This window comes from Sparus aurata, chromosome 3 (assembly GCF_900880675.1).
Source record: "Sparus aurata chromosome 3, fSpaAur1.1, whole genome shotgun sequence".
Taxonomy (NCBI): Eukaryota; Metazoa; Chordata; class Actinopteri; order Spariformes; family Sparidae; genus Sparus; species Sparus aurata.
Window position 1 is genome coordinate 20,546,384 of NC_044189.1, and position 17,569 is coordinate 20,563,952.

Consider the following 17,569-nt stretch of genomic DNA (forward strand, 5'->3'; position numbering starts at 1 on the left):
AGATGTTTACTTAGAGTGATAACTGGTGGAGGAACGACAAGGAAGAGTAGAGAGCAGGGATGTTTTCTATTTGCTTGTGGATTTGTGTGTTTATTTGCTGGTGTTAATAGTAAAAGTTGGGCCATACTGGTCTTTACTGGAAGGATAAATCAGATGAAAGATTCTGTAGAGTTTAAAGACAATGTAGTTATAGATCAAAGGTAGAATGCTGTCTGCTGGGGGTTAGCGTAGGTGAGGATGAGAACAGCCGGCTTTAATACTGTTGTTTGTACACTTAACTAACATGTGAGAGTGGTATCGCTCTTATCAACCGACTCTTGGCAAGAAAACAAATAAGCCTATTTGCAAGAATGACAAATGTTTTGTGTGTGTATGAGTGTGTGTGTGTGTGTTTGTGTACGCAGATGACAGAGGGGGCAGGACTTGGTTTCATTAGCCCACAGATGGAGTCTGATGGAGGGGGAGAAACCTCAGACAGCAGCCTGTCAGAGCACCGCAGAGTGTAAAGGTCATCATCGGATATTAAGAGTGATCTCGTTAAAGGCAGACTCCTCCATGTGTGTATGAGTGTGTGCCTGCTAATTAATCTGAATTCTGTACAGTCTGACTGCTCAGATAAACTTTTTCAGAGCGCGACTTTATTTTTATCACCGAAGTTCAGTTTATTTTGAGTCTCGACGTCTGAAGCAACTCGTCCAGAGGCCGCGACTCCTCAGAAGAAACAAAAAAGAGAGAGTGTTTTCTTTCCTTATGGTTTGTTTTCCAGTCTCCTTCCAAAATGAACTGGGGTTGGAGTTGGCTGCTCCGCACATGGTGTGGTGGCTGAGACGGAGAGAGAGGGGGAGCGCCAGGGAGAGAAGTGAAAAACAAGACAAATGTTTAACTATTGAATACTTGTAGGTTGTCTCAGTTCAGTAAGGTCGTCTTATTTAGATGCATACCAAGTAAACTCTCTTGAGATACTCCGAGCAGGAACACATGCTGTGAGTGAGTTCTCTGTCTGAAGCTACTTCAGCACAGTTTGGTTTCATCGCTCCCAATTAATCGATTTACATTTAACATCTGCTTTTTAATAACATCTGCTCACATAACTTTAGAGTTGAGATGTTCCAAATGTTAAATTTAGTACATTCAGTTTACCTTCATGGTATTAAAACCATTACAATGTAACTTTTTAAACAGTAAAATCCACAAATCCTAAATTCAGTACAGTGAAGCCTTCTGTCACTTCAGCATTACTTGATCTGGTAACACCATCAGATTAAAGGCGCTAAGATTAGCTAACGTTAGCAAACTTTATCTAGAATTGAACAAAATTTTGCAATGTATTTCTTAGTAATTACTGAGTTAGTTTACTGACTTTATAACCGTTCTCTAAAGATACAGAGTCTCACTTTAATTTGACGTCACCGGTTGTTTTGAGTATCAGCTCAGTCTCACTGGTGTGGAACGTTATAATCACACATTCACTGATGTTAACTATTATCTGTTTTGGCTTATTGACAACCTTGGTGGGTTGCTCACCAAAAGGCCAAGACAACAGTGAATAGAGGAAAAGTAGTTCTTTGTGCATCCTCGTGCTTCTAGTATATATGTGAGCTTCAGACTGATGTGTTACAAAGATGTAAGAACTTTGTAGTAACTGTATAACGACAGTGGCATCCTGCAGCCTCTGCAGTGTTTTTTATAAACTGTATGTTCACAGATATAATTATTGGACAATATTAGAGGTGAGCGGATTCATGTGAGCCATAACTGGATCATAGAGGTAACGAATTCTTAGAATCACATTCATTGCTGTTTTATTGGCTTTTAAAAACCAAACAAGTAGTAGTATCATAACTCTTTAAATCTATTACATATACCTTAGAATTATTAACTTGTTTATACAGGTATTTATTTGAATGGTTCTGATAATTAATAACGAGCTTTCTCTCCAAACATCGTCTCACAGCTGTTCTTCTGCCACATCGTTTCCAGGAACAGTAAATCTGTCAGTGGCAGCTCTTCCAACAAAATCTACGACCGTATTGGGAAACAATACTTTTGCGAAATTCCCCCTACATGTTTTATAGTTTACTGTTTTTAATTGTGCTGCGTGTTTGTGAGCTTCTTGTTTCATGCTCTCGTGGGCCCATCTTGACTGTAAATTATCATTCCTCTCAACATGATCACGCTGCTTGACTAGATGGATGGATGGAGGGATGAATTTGTAACACCACTTACCCTCCTGTAGCACCACGATGCTGAAACAATTTCTCATAACTTCACAGCGCTGATGCTTCATTGGCTCCGGGTCAGGGGAGGCTAGCTGCTGCACGCAGAAGCCCATATGGGACGAGCACTGAAGAGGAACCAAAACTCAATAAACACGGCATCGGGGAGGGAGGTAGTTCAAGGGTGCGCTTGTCATGATGGAGGCTACAGTGAGCGCTCCAGTGGCTGCTGGGGTTTTGATGCTGTAATGTGAAACGGCTGGGGGAAAGAGGACTACAATTCCCCTCTTTGTCTGGTCTCCGCCCTAGCGTCACCCCTCTCTCCTCTCCTCGGCGGACCCTCACCGTAACCAGACTCATCATCTCCCTCGCTGTCTGTCTCCCCTCAGCTGCCACCCATCACGCCGCCTTGATCACTCGTTCTCGCTCACGCTCCGTCTAGCGTTACCGTTTTCGCTTCATATCTTTCATTGTTTGTGCTCTTTTCTCACTGTCTGCTGTTTTATCTCCACATCTCATCGGACTGAAGCATTCCAATTGTCACCATGTTGCTCCATCGATTCACGAGATTCTCTCTTTTATATAACTTTTCCCACAAAACAACCTTACACCAGAATGATATGCGTGATGTTTCTGCTGTCTCATCCTCTCCTCCTCTCTCTGTCTGTTTCCCCAGTCTCCTGTAGTATCTGTGGGTTTCGCCAGGTTTCATCCCAACCTGTTGGTGGGAGGAACATACTCGGGACAGATCGTCCTGTGGGACAACCGCAGTCACCGTCGGACCCCCGTCCAGAGGACTCCTCTGTCAGCAGCTGCTCACACTGTAAGGCTGCCTCCACTGTCAATATGACACACAGTTACAGTCCAATACAACACACCGTGAGCAGAGACCTGACTGCCACTCACATCACTCCACAGTGGTTTCAGTACACAGGTGATAAAATGATGAAATCATTTATTAAAGCATTCATTAGTTTCGAGGTACTTTCTTAATCTTTCACAGGCTGTGTGTTGTTTTTATCACTGAGATAATTTGATTAGTTGATTGAGAGAATTTAATCACATTTTGATCATCAGTTTAATGATTTAGCCATTAAATGTCAATTATTTGCTAGTTTTTGCTCCTTAAATGTGCAAAATATTGTAATTTTCCATTTTTTCTATGAGTTCTGAATGAATTTGAAGAATTTTCGGATATTTTTTTATGAACTAAAACATGAATTCCATTATGAAGAAAAATAATCAGAAGTTTAATCAAAAATGAAAACCCTTTGTTGCAGCCCTGTTGAAATGAGCCTGTTGACCTAAATGACGAAGCTCCCCGTCGAGCTCTGATTAGTTACATCAAACAATTAGAAGGAAACATTCAGAGGGAAAATTCCCCGAGAGAGTTCAGATTTAACATATTTTCATCTAAACATCTCGATGTTCAGTTCTTTTAATTATCCACATACTGTTTCTGTTTTTGAGAGCCGAGTATTACGTTTCTCATGTGATAAACACACACACACACACACACACACACACACACACACACACACACACACACACACCCTGCACTCAAGGAAGAAGAATATGTAACTTGTAAAAGCATATTTACATGTTTGCTTTCGGACACACATATAGACAGAGGTCACACACGCACACACACACCCACACACACACACAAACACACACACACACACACACACACACACACACACACACACACACACACGACATAACTGAAAGGACAGCTCAGTTTTGATGCTCTGGTGAACTCAGTGAGCCTCAACAAATTACTGACCGATGTATACTAGTAATATCTTACCTGGGGCCGTTTATAATCACAGCTACAGAAGACATGTAGAGACACACACACACACACACACACACACACACACACACACACACACACACACACACACACACCACTACATGCCGTCCACGCTGTAGGTTTAAATCCCAATAATGAGGCCGTCGCTCTCGCCCTCTCCAGTCAGTGAGTCCGGCCTGCTAGCATTTTGCTGATTGCTGAATGGATTCTTTGTGCTGCCCGTCCGGTACACAAATCAATTACTGCCCAGTAATGACATAATGCCTTCACACACTGCTGTGGATTTGCAGAGCAGCGCATGTCTCCAAACGGAAGGAGCGGCTGCACGCTGGCATGTGAGCTGTCTGTGTGACCACTGCGTCTGCTGGTCCACACTGTTCAATGATGTCATCAGTTTTTTATTTTTTCAATTTTTATTTTATTAATAGTAACATAACAAATTAGGTGAATATGTGATGAAATGAACCAAGTATTCTATTATCCAAGATGCCAGACGTGGAGAGATTTACTGGAGCATTTGTTGTAGTCATATCATTATTTTAATATTGAAAACATCACTCTTTGTATTGTGCGAGTGCATATCTCCACCCATGTCCTCCGTTTTGTGTGTCTTTGTCTCTCTTTGTGTGTGTGCAGCACCCAGTGTACTGCGTAAACGTGGTCGGCACCCAGAACGCCAACAACTTGATTACTGTGTCTACAGACGGCAGGATGTGCTCCTGGAGTCTGGACATGCTCTCCCAGCCGCAGGTACACAACACTCACACACTGTCCACACAATCTGCTGACGACGCACAAACACTCAGTGAGTCGAAGGCTGAGTCACTGAGGTAAACAGTGATTTGTTGCTCAATGCAACATAAGACGAGTTTAAGTGCTAATGAATCTGAATTCCACATGTATTTCTATAACTGTTGTAATGTGTTTGAATTGGCTCACAATAATGCTTCCTACTCTGTGTGCGTGTGTGTGTGTGTGTGTGTGTGTGTGTGTAGGAGACCATGGAACTTGTGTACAATAAATCCAAACCTGTGGCGGTGACAGGCATGGCTTTTCCCACGGGAGACGTTAACAACTATGTGGTGGGGAGTGAGGAGGGCACTGTGTACACTGCATCCAGGCACGGCAGGTTTGTGGACACGCGCACACACACACACACACACACACACACACACATACACACACACACAAGACAAAACATCACAGACAAACAATAGAACTCAACCAAAAGAAACCAGAAGAAAATTCAGGGAATAACCATAAAAAAGAGTCTCTCTAAATTGGGTACATTGAAGTGTTTTTTTTCCGCCTTGTTGCTTTTGAAAATTTAATAAACTCAGAATTACAAGTAGGGTAAGAATTGTTTTACTAAAATTAAATGGATTATTTTCTGTCAATTTAAGGAGTTAATCGTTTAATTTTAATCAAAGCTCCCTGACTGCGCTGCTAATTTCTTTTGAGCATGAGCACCCTCAGTAAGGAGCAAACCACTTCACTGCCTTATATTTAAAAAAGTTAAGACCACTTAAACACAGCAGAGCCGAACCACCTGTGTCCCTCTCCTCAGTAAGGCAGGTATCTGTGAGATGTTCGAGGGCCACCAGGGGCCCGTGACGGGCATCAGCTGCCACAGCGCCGTGGGCACCGTCGACTTCTCCCACCTCTTCATCACATCCTCCTTCGACTGGACCGTCAAACTCTGGAGCACCAAGGTATGCTGTGTGTGTGTGTGTGTGTGTGTGTGTGTGTGTGTGTGTGTGTGTGGTGTGTGTGTGTGTGTGCAGCAGAGAGAGGATTTGGTGGGGGGTTGATTGTGGACTCCAGAGAGGTTGTAGAGTGTGTGTGTGTGTGTGTGTGTGTGTGTGTGTGTGTGTGTGTGTGAGTGTGTGTGTGTGTGTGTGTGTGTGTGTGTGTGTGAGTCAGAGAGAGAATGAACTCGTCAGTGGAGGGGGGCTGAGTACTGTAGGGGAGCAACTTCTTGGAAAATCAGTCTTTCTCTCACAACCTGTATGCATCTGTGTGTATGTGTGAGTGAGAATAAGTTGGGTAATATCTGACGCTGAGTGTTTAAGTGCTGGAGGTTGTGTAGTAAAAGTATTCAGTGGACACAACTTGAGCTGCACTTTTAGCTCCACAAGTTGTTTTGGCAGCCTGATTATTTTGTCCTGAATTTAGCCCCCAAGGAGCAAATCTCCGTTAGCGCTGTTACAGTTAAATCAGGTCAGTCAGTAATATCAGACGGTCTCGATCAGATCTCAAACCCTGTGCACCTCACTGACTGTCACATTCTCAGAGTGCTCCTCAGACACTCCAGAGCCGGACGCTCCTCCTCTAGCTCGGTTTTTGAGTGCCCTTGTTCACTCTGCATTTGTTCGCCCTTCAAACTGATGTGACAAATTCCATTTCAGTGGCAGTACAAAAAAAAAAAGCAAACTGTCGACATTTCTGTCAAAGTGAGTGTTGGAGAATAGAACAGTGAGCTATTAGATTCAAAGACACTTCTGTGCGGGTGGTGGTGGTGGTGATACACAGAGGAAAAGCTCAGGTGGAGAGAGAAGAACTTCTGCAACGGAAACGAGAGTACAGGATGACACGTTTCACTGTTAAATTCGTGTAAATGTAGGGATGAAATGTAGTGGAACAGCAAGACGTAACATACAGGTGAAGAAGTGAGAGACAGGAAACTGGATGGAGAGTCAGCAGGGGGGAGAGCGAGGGGAGAAAGGCCGGGAGGCGAAGACAAGAAATGTCATTCTTTATAGTGATGGTGATGCTAACGTTGAAGGACAGAGGGATCAACATGAGCAGGGCGTCGAGCAGGAAACACAGCCAGAAATCAAAGAGAGACCTCCTCTGTGTGAGGGAAATACATAATGTATATTGCATAATACCTTCAGCTTTATACAGGATCCAGTTTCATTTTTTATCCTCGGCTGTGACAGGCAGTAACGCATTCTGATGAGTTTTAGCTCGTGTTTGCATGCAGCCAGTCCATAAGTCTTACACCGAGGGTCCCACGACACATATTAAAACATTTCTGCGGATTTTCATCAGAAGAGTGTGTTATTTTTCAGGATTTGGGAATTCCCTTTCCTTTGAGGGGCACCGCAGGAATGTGTGTCTGTCTCTCATCCCACATAACCCATATTTGTGTGTGGGCAGGCGGAATACCTGCGTCCGTGTGTGTGTGTGTGTGTGTGTGTGTGTGTGCAAATATACACACACCACTCCTGCCTCTCGTGCACCTTAAGCGAGCTGCCTTTGCTTACTTAAAACCCCCTCGAGGTTTGCCTTCAACCCAACTGTTGTCACACACATTCGCAGTGAATTCTCTTTGCATTCACACACACGTTTGCCCTCGCAGTTCAAAAAGGGCCGTCGCACAGAAGTCTGCTGATGTTTTTACATTCAGCGGTGCAAATATTGTGGTTAGCGAGACACATTTTGAGAGTGTGAGGATGTCGCGACAGCTGGAAGTTGGTTCATGATCCGGCATAACTCGAACCGTTCTCGCTCTGTTGACCCAAAAACCAGCTTCTAATGAGCGATTGGATGTGGCATAACCATCACACACTTGCTCTCATGAGAAGTTAATTAAAGAACCGAATCTCCGTTGATTCAGGTGATTATAAGTGTTTTTCTGTGTAGTGATTAATGAGATCTGGATGTTCAGTGATGTATTTTGTGGTGTGTTCTGGCGCTGGAGCCAAAACAATTTCCTAACTTAAGGACAAAATCTCAGTCCCCTCAGTGTCTGGTTATTAAATCTGGTGTGAAACAACCATCATCTTGTGATGCAGATGCAGCCAGAATGGAACCAGTATAATTATACAACTGCTGCAGAGACAAGATGGTTTGGATCCAGCTTCACGTCCAAGTGTTGGCTTTCTGCGTCAGTCAGAGTCAGGCTGCACGACATCGGAAGAAAAACTGACACGGTGATGTTTTTGTTTTCTGTGATATTTATTGCAGTATGAAAACTACAAGAATGTTCATATAACTGGAATAGCTTTATTTAATCACTCCAGAATGATTCATTTGATTGATTTGTGGTGTATATTGTGCATTTGATCAAACAACAGTATTGATCAAGAATGACTCATTGGCGTTTCGCTGTCCGTGCAGAGCAACAAACTCCCCCGTATCCAGGAACGCTTCAATCAGACCGAATGATATGATATCAGACAGACTCGTCTGGTAGAGTGGTCGTCTGAAATGAGAACTGTACAAGTTGTCCTTAGATGGCCTCAGGATACATTTGTGCAGCCCTAGTCTGAGTTTTGGAGCACAAACCACAAACAAGTGAGTTTTAATAGAACTTAAAAGTCATTTAAAGGTTTATCTGATGATTTTAGAGGGATCGATTTTGAAGGCTTCCACAACCTACCTCAGGTAGAACAAAGACATTGCCCCGTTAAATCTCCTCTGATTTTGGTTTCTACACATCACTTAACATCATGGTTCTGTGTGTTTATGCAACATAAAGAAACCAACAGAGTGATATCATCCAATGGATGATGGAAGAATCGCTCTCACATGAATGACATTTTGTAAACAATGCCACCATTAAGACGATGTTCTGATTAAGCTGAATTTTTTGGCACCTCTTGCTAATAAAGCAGCTTCTTATTAAGAATCTGTGTGATAATCTGCAAAGAGGACAACAATAAGGAGAAACCTCACTAATACTTCTGCAACAGGTCTTTCCTGAGCCGCCTCCATTTCTGTGTGATCAATCGACCAAAATGGCACCGACAAGGCACGCCATGTGAGCCGAAGACGCTCACTGATGTCGTCCTGGTGCGTCAGGGCCTTTAAGGATTAAATACTTAAGTTAACTTGCATCCATCCAGGTACTTTCTAAACTGCTTTATGTCAATATACTGTCACAGTGACGTGATGTAAACTGTCAGTATCCAGAGTTTCCGTGACGGTTGTTCCAGTTCAGACGTGCTAGAAGCTCCCCAGCTCCTCAGCACAGGACAGATAATGACAAGCAGTTGCTTCATGTGCGGCGCCACACGGATTAAACTTCATTTTAAGATTAGCTTTAAGACGTGTTGCTCCAGATCACCTTATTTAAGACGGGCAGATTATGGACAGACGACAGTAAAACAGTAGTTTACATTTTGAGAAGTGGGTCGATACAAGGAGTACTTTATTCATCACAACTCTAATGTGATGTTCTGCCCGACGTGTACGGTGTCCAATGTGTCATTAAGGAGATGTTTCAGAAAGGAAGCTAGAGGCGGGTTGTCAAAATCAAAACTGATTTTATTGGGTTAAATGAAATACTCAAGAGCTGCAGGACGACTGTAGTGGAGTTACAGAGTAAGAAGATAAACAGGAACGGCTCAGCTGACTGAATTCTGAAGCCATGAGATGGAGTTAAATGACCTCTGATGTCACCTCGCCGCTGGAAAACAGCTTCAATCCAGGCTTGAAATTGGCTCGGCTCTGTTTGTTTGTGCTTGTGTGTGCGAGTGTGTTCGCTGCTATCTGCCGGCAGGTCGCACCGCCTTTCAGAACGACCGTGGAGTGAGAGAGTAAAGGTGATGGAGGGAAAAAACAGAGGAGGAATGAGAGGAGGAGCAGGAGAGAGAGAGAGAGAGAGAAAGGGGGACTATACATTCTTTCATTTGCTCTTCCAGCCAACCTGTCTCCTCTCCTCCTCCCCTCCTCCCCTCCTCCCCTCCTCCCCTCCCACTCTACCTGTCAGGAATGCAGTTTGTAAGCCTCTGGAATCCTAACAGCCGCTCTGAGAGACAGACACACACACACACACACACACACACACACACACACACATATTAAAGGATAAGTTCACCAAAAAATGAAGATATCAGTCATTATCCTCTCACCCTGATGACGACAGGAAGTGGGGTGAAGATCTGTCATCTACTTTACATTTGTGGAGCTTCACAGTAAAATAGTGTTGCATCATTCTGCTACACAACTGAAACAACTTGTTTTAAAATGTTAAATACGTAAATGGCATCCTCTCCAGACAGCTGGTCCAGAGTCTGTAGAAGCCCTGAGATCCCAACTTTATTTACACCCTCAGTGAACAGTGAAACTTGTGAAATCACCTTAGACGGCTCGCGCTATAGACTTTTAGCACCTGTAGCTCAGGTAGAGCGTGTCGTCCAGTCATCAGAAGGTAGCTGGTTGGCTGCATGTCGAGCAACAAACTGGACCTAATGAGCCGGTTGGCACCTTGCATGGCCGCCTCCCTCGTTAAGTGTTGTTCTTTAGCTCAGAAGCTACATTTGAAAAAAAGTCTGGTTAAAAATCATGTGAATAATGCCTCTTCAGATCTTCTGTATTATGCCTGACGAGTTGAAAAGAGCCATTTTTGGTTTTCTCTAAGTTGAATTTTATGGTTTGAGACAAGTCCCCATCTGTTGAGCAGAATGCTGCCACAGTGTTCTGCTGTGGAGCTCCAGGAATGGTTTTTACACTGAAACTTAAAAAAATGATCAGCATAACTTCTCCTTTATTCCTTTAACTTATTTATTACTCTGTCCTCCATCTGTAATTGCAGCAAGAGCAGTAGCCTCATGGAGTCTGTGCAGCTCATGACGGACGGAGCGGGTGCACAAGCTGTTTTTCTGCAATGATGTGTACACAAAAAGTACACGTTTCTTAAAGTGAAACTCTCGCCAGCACTGAGAACATTGTTTGTGTACGCAGAGTTTACTAAAAAGGTTTTTGGACAACTCATGTTAGCAGTAGCACCTCCAGCACGCCGCCGTCATGGCAGACAGAAAGTGTCGATCCCCGAGTGGGACCTAACAGGCAGGAGAGTGATGGTGGACCTCCTGCCTGTTAGGTCGCACTCGGGGATCGACACTTTTTGTCGGTAAGTTGTTCAAAAACCTTCAAAAACAATGTTCTCAATGCTCCTGTTCATGTGTAGAGACCCTGGTGATACTACGAGCAAAGTTGTGTCACAGTGTTGTGTCGAGACTTCTTACTGTTTTAAAAATAGAGATTTTGATGCTATCGTAAAAGTGCCCGTAGCACTCCCATTGAAAATTAGCTTGCCCGAAAATAAAACTACAGTAAATCTTAAAAGTGCCTCTTTCATCATAATTATGCTTTTACACAAAGGTTTGACTCATATTCAATCACAAATTAAGCCTCGGTTGCTTTTTGGTGAGAGTTTCACTTTAACCTCGAGGCCTAGAAGTTATATGAGGAAGGAATGAGTCTTTTTAATATTCAGAAGTGAAACCATATCACCTGATCACAGGTGTATAAAGGTAATTGGTGGATATTTTGCCCAACAAGAAACTGCGATAAAGAAACGCCTCAGATATGTTGCAGGTCTTGTCAGTGCATGTCTTTGAACCAACTCAACATAATGTGTGTTTATGTAGAAAGATAAATCATAAGTCATATTACTAAAGGCCCAAAGAAATCCAACGGCCGTTCTCCACACACACACACACACACACACGCACACACACACATCCTCTTCCTCTCCGTCCATTGTCCACCCCTCCTTCCCTCCCGTTTCCATCTCTTCCCATCTCGCCCTCAGACAGCTGTTGTGTTGAGGTTACAGTACACCTTGTGCAGGGGCCCTCCCTTTCATCTCTCCCAGCGGTTTTATGGTGCTGTGTGAATGTGCGAGGCTTTTTAATTAGGCTCTGCACCCAGACAGGCCCCAAGGCTGAGGCAGCGCCGCTCTGTCTGACGCTCGCTCACTCCCTCTCTCCATTCCTTCTCTCTCGCTCTCCTCTTTCTTTCTTTTCTTTCTATCTCTACTGTGTCATCTACTATAATCCCTGACGCGCTCTCTCTCTCTCTCCCTCTTTTTCAGCACAACAAGCCTCTGTACTCGTTTGAGGACAACGCAGACTATGTCTATGACGTAATGTGGTCGCCCGTGCATCCCGCGCTGTTTGCCGCCGTGGATGGGATGGGCCGCTTAGACCTGTGGAACCTCAACAACGACACTGAGGTGTGTGTGTGTGTAAATAGGTCACTATGGGCGTGTTTTCAGTGTCGACTCTTTGTGTGGACGTGCGTGTGTGTTTGCTGTTCTCAGGGCCTGTCGCTGGGCCTCGGCCCGAACCGCACAACCAAACACCCGAGACTTCTTCCTCCCATCGGCCCCCCACCGCCAACTCCTCCACATCCCTCACCACACACACGAATTCAAGATTCCCCCGTGGGCGTTTCCCACAGCCCTCACTTTAAATCAGACTTAGTGACATCTCCTCATCCCGCCTCCCACCCAGACGTCCCGCAATAACATTCCAGCAACCTCTGTCCAATGTTGAGGCAACCTCGGGACCCTGCCGCCTCTTCTCATCTGCCTCCCACACTCTGTCCCTTCAGTGGAGCTCACAGATGTGCAGGAGACCGCGAGCAGCGAGCCCCGGCGCTCAGTCCACCGCCCCAGCAACATGAAGGAGAAAGTTCAGGACGGGTTGAGTTTCTGGGAGCTGCGGGGCCGCGTTTATTTTCAGAAGAGAGCATTTGAGGCCAGTGATGGAAAGATTTTGTTATTCAGCTTAATTATATACAGTATGAAACACTGAATGAAATATAATTAGTATATATTATGAAATAATAACTCACACACCTATTTTTATAAAAGAGTAGCAGTCTCAGCTGAGGGAACATTGGGAAGGAAGCTATTTAACTTTGCTGCAGTGAATGTGATAATAATATATGTTACAGTCTGTACAGTAAAAACTGTAGAGCTGCAACAATCACTCATATCATCACTCAAAAGAAAATTAATTGCCATTTTACCTGATAATCAAGTAAATGTTTCAGTCATTTGTCCAGCAAAGGTGTCAAACACTTGAAGTAGCAGCAGGTTAATCAAAGCTGAATGTTCGTTGTGTCTGAAGCTGCAGTCAGCAGCTGGTCTGCTAACGTCTCGGCCAAACTACACGACCGTCACAGCTACCAGGTCGCTGTGCTGCTCACACTACACCACTTTGTGCCTTGTAATCATTTAGTCGTTTGGCTTTGCACATTATATAACTGATCATCGACGGGGGGTCACGTGACACGGTCTGAGCAGTCAAAGTTGTGTTGTGTCTGCTGATTTACAGCAATAAAAACAGGGAGGAGGAAGTGAAGAATATGAGTGAGAGGATGTTCCTGGTGACTGAGCGTACATAGTGGAACCGCCTGCTCCTGGATCGGGTCTCTGAACAGCTCACTGATACTGATTGATGTTCACGTGCGCTGATCCGTCTTTGGTCTGACGTGAAAGTGTGAATTTATTAACTGAGGTTAAAGACAGAAAGCAGCAGGAAACAGCTGGTCAGCGCCGTCGAATGGAAACATGGGTGCATCTCTGACGCTCCACACTTGTTGAGATTGAGAAAATAAGATAGAAGAAAACAATCAGGGAGCTTTACATGTTCTTTTACTTCAGACGGAGTCAGGCAGCTGCTTCCACGTTTCTCATCTTTATGCTAAGCTCCTGTTGCACTGACTGTAGCTTCAGATTTAGTTCCATCTTCTCACCTCATGGTGCGTAATGTATGTCCCAAATGTTGAACTTTATGTATTATGGGGAAAACATATTTTCAGCCTTGAGTCTCCAAACTCCAGATAGTAGCAACACAGCTTTGATCATTGGATTAAAGTAGGGCTGAAAGGATCCTCCATCCTCCTTCAGCCGTAATACCAGTCTGCAGCGCTGCAGACGCTCTCCTCTCATCAGCTCTCCTCTCATCAGCTCTTTCACTCTTCTCCTCATTTCCTTGCAGCCCCTTCTTGCCGTCCACATATGAAGTTCCCAACTCGTCATTATGTCACATCTCAGTTGTCACGTCTCGTCTTTTAACCTCAGCACTGCCTCATTGGTCCAATCAGCAGCGTCTTCCCTCTGCAGCACAGATGACAAGTTTCCCATGGTTCCCCCAACAGCAGCCTTTTCACCAACAGAGGAAGAGTTCATTATCGACTGCCCAGCTCTGCTAACAGCATGCTTTATGAGAAACATTTGCACACACACACACACACACACACACAAACGGATGTACCAAACACAAGCACACACATTCGCTCACACACAGTCAGACTAATAGCAACAGACTTCCATTGTTGTCATCATATTAAAAACACACAGTCATAACGACACTAACGGAGCATTGTGGCGCGCCTGGCTCTCATTTCCAGCACGCACACGCACACACACACACACACACACAGCCAATTTAAAGCGCTCAGTTCAGATCCACTCGGGCGGAGCGGTGGTGGAAGCTAGCAGGCTAATGGCAGTCAGTCTGTGGTTAGCGCTGCTTTAAATACGCAGGAGCTCAGTGTGTGAGGCGACATGATGCCAAGGCCTCTGTCTCCACTGGTGACATGTGTCAGACTCGCCTGCCACATGTCAGGGACAGTTTATGGAAACACTGCAGATGGTTTTAGGTTTTTAAAGGTGCAACACGAGCGCGGCTGTTTGCTGACAGAAGGGGCATCGGCTCACCCACAACAGCAAACACGAGCTCAGCTACGACACAGTCGGAGGAGAAGTGGTTAATTTGACAGCTCCAGAATGTTTGTCTGAGCTCCAGAGTGTTTGTATTGAATCACACTGTAATGACTGAACGCTCCCAATATCCCATAAACATTAAGAATAGCTTAAGCTGCAGTTAGGGTCATTAAATAAAGAAGTGGTGTAAAGTAAACATTATTCCAGTGTGTTCAGTTTAAAAATAGGAATATATAGAGCGTATCTATAAAGCTGGTGGTGCTCTGGTTTATCTGGTTTATCTGGTTTGTTACTAACACAAACAGCAGGCAAAATATAAAATACATGCAAACAAACAGCTGGCAGTAAGAACACGATGTATGAACAGTGTCCTGCAGGCGGCAGGCTGGAGGTGCTGTTGTTTTTATGGATTTTAGAGGTTTTATAAAAGTTTATGTGCCTCGTTTGAGGCTCACACAGTATTTTAACTTGTTACTAAGTGCACATTGTGCTGTAGGTCCTCTGGAGCTGTCGCAGGTCTGCAGCTTGTTCCCTTGATATGTTATCTGTAGTAAAACGTCTGATTGGCCTGAATGCAGTGAGGTTTACAATATTACATTTTAACATTTGGACTGATATTGAATTCTTTCATACTTTGTGTGTTTTCTCTGTCGTCAGGTACCAACAGCCAGCGTGACCATTGAGGGCGCGTCGGCCCTCAACAGAGTGCGCTGGTCGTCAGGAGGGAAGGAGGTGGCTGTGGGCGACTCTGAAGGCCGAGTGTGGATCTACGACACCGGAGAGGTACAGATGACAGTCGTGTGCTGTTAAACACATCCCTGATCCCAAAACAGTGGGATGCTGTGTGAAGACTGTGAACAGAATGTGATCGTTTGCTGAACTCAACTAATATTTAATGTTCTACCTCATCGACTCTATTGATTTTTGTGAATACGTTCATTCTGACTTTGACATGTTTCAAACAAGTTGGAACATTTCAACAGAAGACTGCTCAGGTGATAACAGGTGATAGTGTCATGATGAGGTTCTGTAATATTACTACAGAACTGGTTTTGTGTAAACAATTTGTTTCCAGACGTTTTTGGATCGTGCTGAAGATGAACGACATCGTAACTTCACTGTGAGGCAGAAACAGTTCGAATCTTTCTTTGTATCAAGAATTTAGGACAGAGTGAGCCCTCCTCTCTTCAGGTGTAGTCTTAACCACTACACGGTAAAATCACTGACATCTTAAATGGTGTTGTGTTCTGATATACTGTTAATATTTTGGCAGCCTGGTCTGGTTTCTCTAACAGTTGAGTACATTGTTGTTGGGTTCTCTCTGAGCGCTGTGACGGATGCAGCCGGTGGTTCTCGTGGGTTTAGTTTTCAGACAATCAAGATTTAATTACACCCTAGGTGCCAAAAGCATGAGTGAACTACAATGACCAAAATTTATTGCACCGTCGCAATTAAGTTGTACTACAGGAGATTGAGAGATTTTAGTGCCTGAAACTTGAGTCACTGACGCTCGCTCTCTTGATTCTAACACAATAAACTGCCATGTGGTGGGAAAACTGCAGCAAATATGGAAATGATGTATGATATTTTAACTGAAGCATGATTTTACAAATATATACAAAGTGTACTCTTGTTGTGTTTCATGTATGTGTGGTTCACTGAGCAGTGAAAGGCTGGAGAAGTCTTTTCTTCACAGTAAAACCTCCACATGCACCACAGCCGACCGTTTTAGGTCTTTAACCCGGTGTGTTTACCCGGCTGTCAGCATCACCATGAACATACGTGTTTGACTTTTTCTTCCCTCCCTATTTCGTTTCTCTGTAAAACGGCCTCCGCATGACTTTGCCACCACCACAAAGTGGCCAGCCACCCTGCCTGAGCCTGTATGTTCTCTCATGTTTGGAGGGCTCTGGTCTGGATCCCCATGTGAGGGCGCGTTAGCCTAGCTGCGCGGCTAATTTTAGCATCTTTTTGTTGTGTGGTGAGTTGGAGAGAGGCTGAGCTGAGCTGGTGGCCTCCACGCTGGGCTGATGGTAACGAAGAGTCATCAATAAAAGTCAGCGGGGTTGAGAGTTTTTATGACTCCAAAGAGGGTGTGTGTGTGTGTGTGTGTGTGTGTGTGTGGTAGTGGTGATGGGGGTATTTACTCCTCCCACAACGCTAAAACTAGGAACAGTGCATGAAAAGAGTCATGGCAGCAGCTCCGTGAGGCCTTGAGACGGTTCCAGGAAAGTAAAATACCAAATCCTTATATTTCAGTATTATTTTACTCTGTACAAATGAGTTTTATGTAATTTATCAGCAGGGATTTAGACTGTTCTGGTGAGTCCTCTACTTGTTATTGCTCTGTATGGAAAGTCCAAATCATAAAACTACAGTCTCTCAGATCGGGGTCAGCGGCTCCATGACATGAAAGTGTTTTTTAAAAGCCTGATGAGACAAAACTCAGCAGTGTTTCTGTGACACTTGAGCTACTTGTACTCTGTTTAAAACGCTGCTAACACTGAAGTCACTCAGGCACCATATACACCATGTTCTGTCGAAGCCCCCTGCTGTGGCCTGCTCAGCTCTGTGGGGGGCTGGATGGTGGCGGGGGGCTCAAAACGGCTGCCTCCCTCCTCCTGGTTCCTGTTTAATTACAGCCTGGCCGTGCAAAGCGGTTGCAGACAGCTTGGGTGGCGGTCGCGGCTTCTGTCCCACTCATTCTGAGCCCCACAGTGCACGACTCTTAAAGAGGAACAGAGTCCCGCATTAGCACCACGGCCAGTGCACTTCATGGTCAGCTGACTTCTCTGATCCGGACTGAAATACCTCAGCAGCTCTCTGATGGACTTCTGTTTGTTCGTTTGTTTAGTTGTTTCAGTCTCTGATGGTTCCCAGAAGATGAATCCTCCTGATTTTGGTTATTTTACTGTCCCTGCAGCATCACTCTGTGTTTTTAAATGAAATGTTTGGACAACTATTGGATGAACTGCTATGAAATTTGGTGCACATATTTATCTTCTGCACTGGGTGAACTGTAATAACTCTGGTGATCTCTGACCAAAGGCGTCACTCTGTGTTGAC

The 17,569-nt window shown here is 44.4% G+C and overlaps 1 protein-coding gene across 19 annotated transcripts in view; it reads left to right on the top strand.

Annotated features, from left to right (window-relative positions):
* dync1i1a (dynein cytoplasmic 1 intermediate chain 1a) overlaps positions 1-17,569 on the top strand; it is a 54,478-nt gene that overhangs the window by 35,192 nt on the left and 1,717 nt on the right. For all 19 annotated transcript variants that reach the window (XM_030412224.1, XM_030412227.1, XM_030412237.1 and 16 more), the window contains 6 exons: positions 2,893-3,039; positions 4,669-4,782; positions 5,028-5,161; positions 5,600-5,744; positions 11,861-12,001; positions 15,161-15,286. In XM_030412224.1, coding sequence (XP_030268084.1) covers positions 2,893-3,039; positions 4,669-4,782; positions 5,028-5,161; positions 5,600-5,744; positions 11,861-12,001; positions 15,161-15,286 — 807 coding nt within the window. The remainder of the gene's footprint in view (positions 1-2,892; positions 3,040-4,668; positions 4,783-5,027; positions 5,162-5,599; positions 5,745-11,860; positions 12,002-15,160; positions 15,287-17,569) is intronic.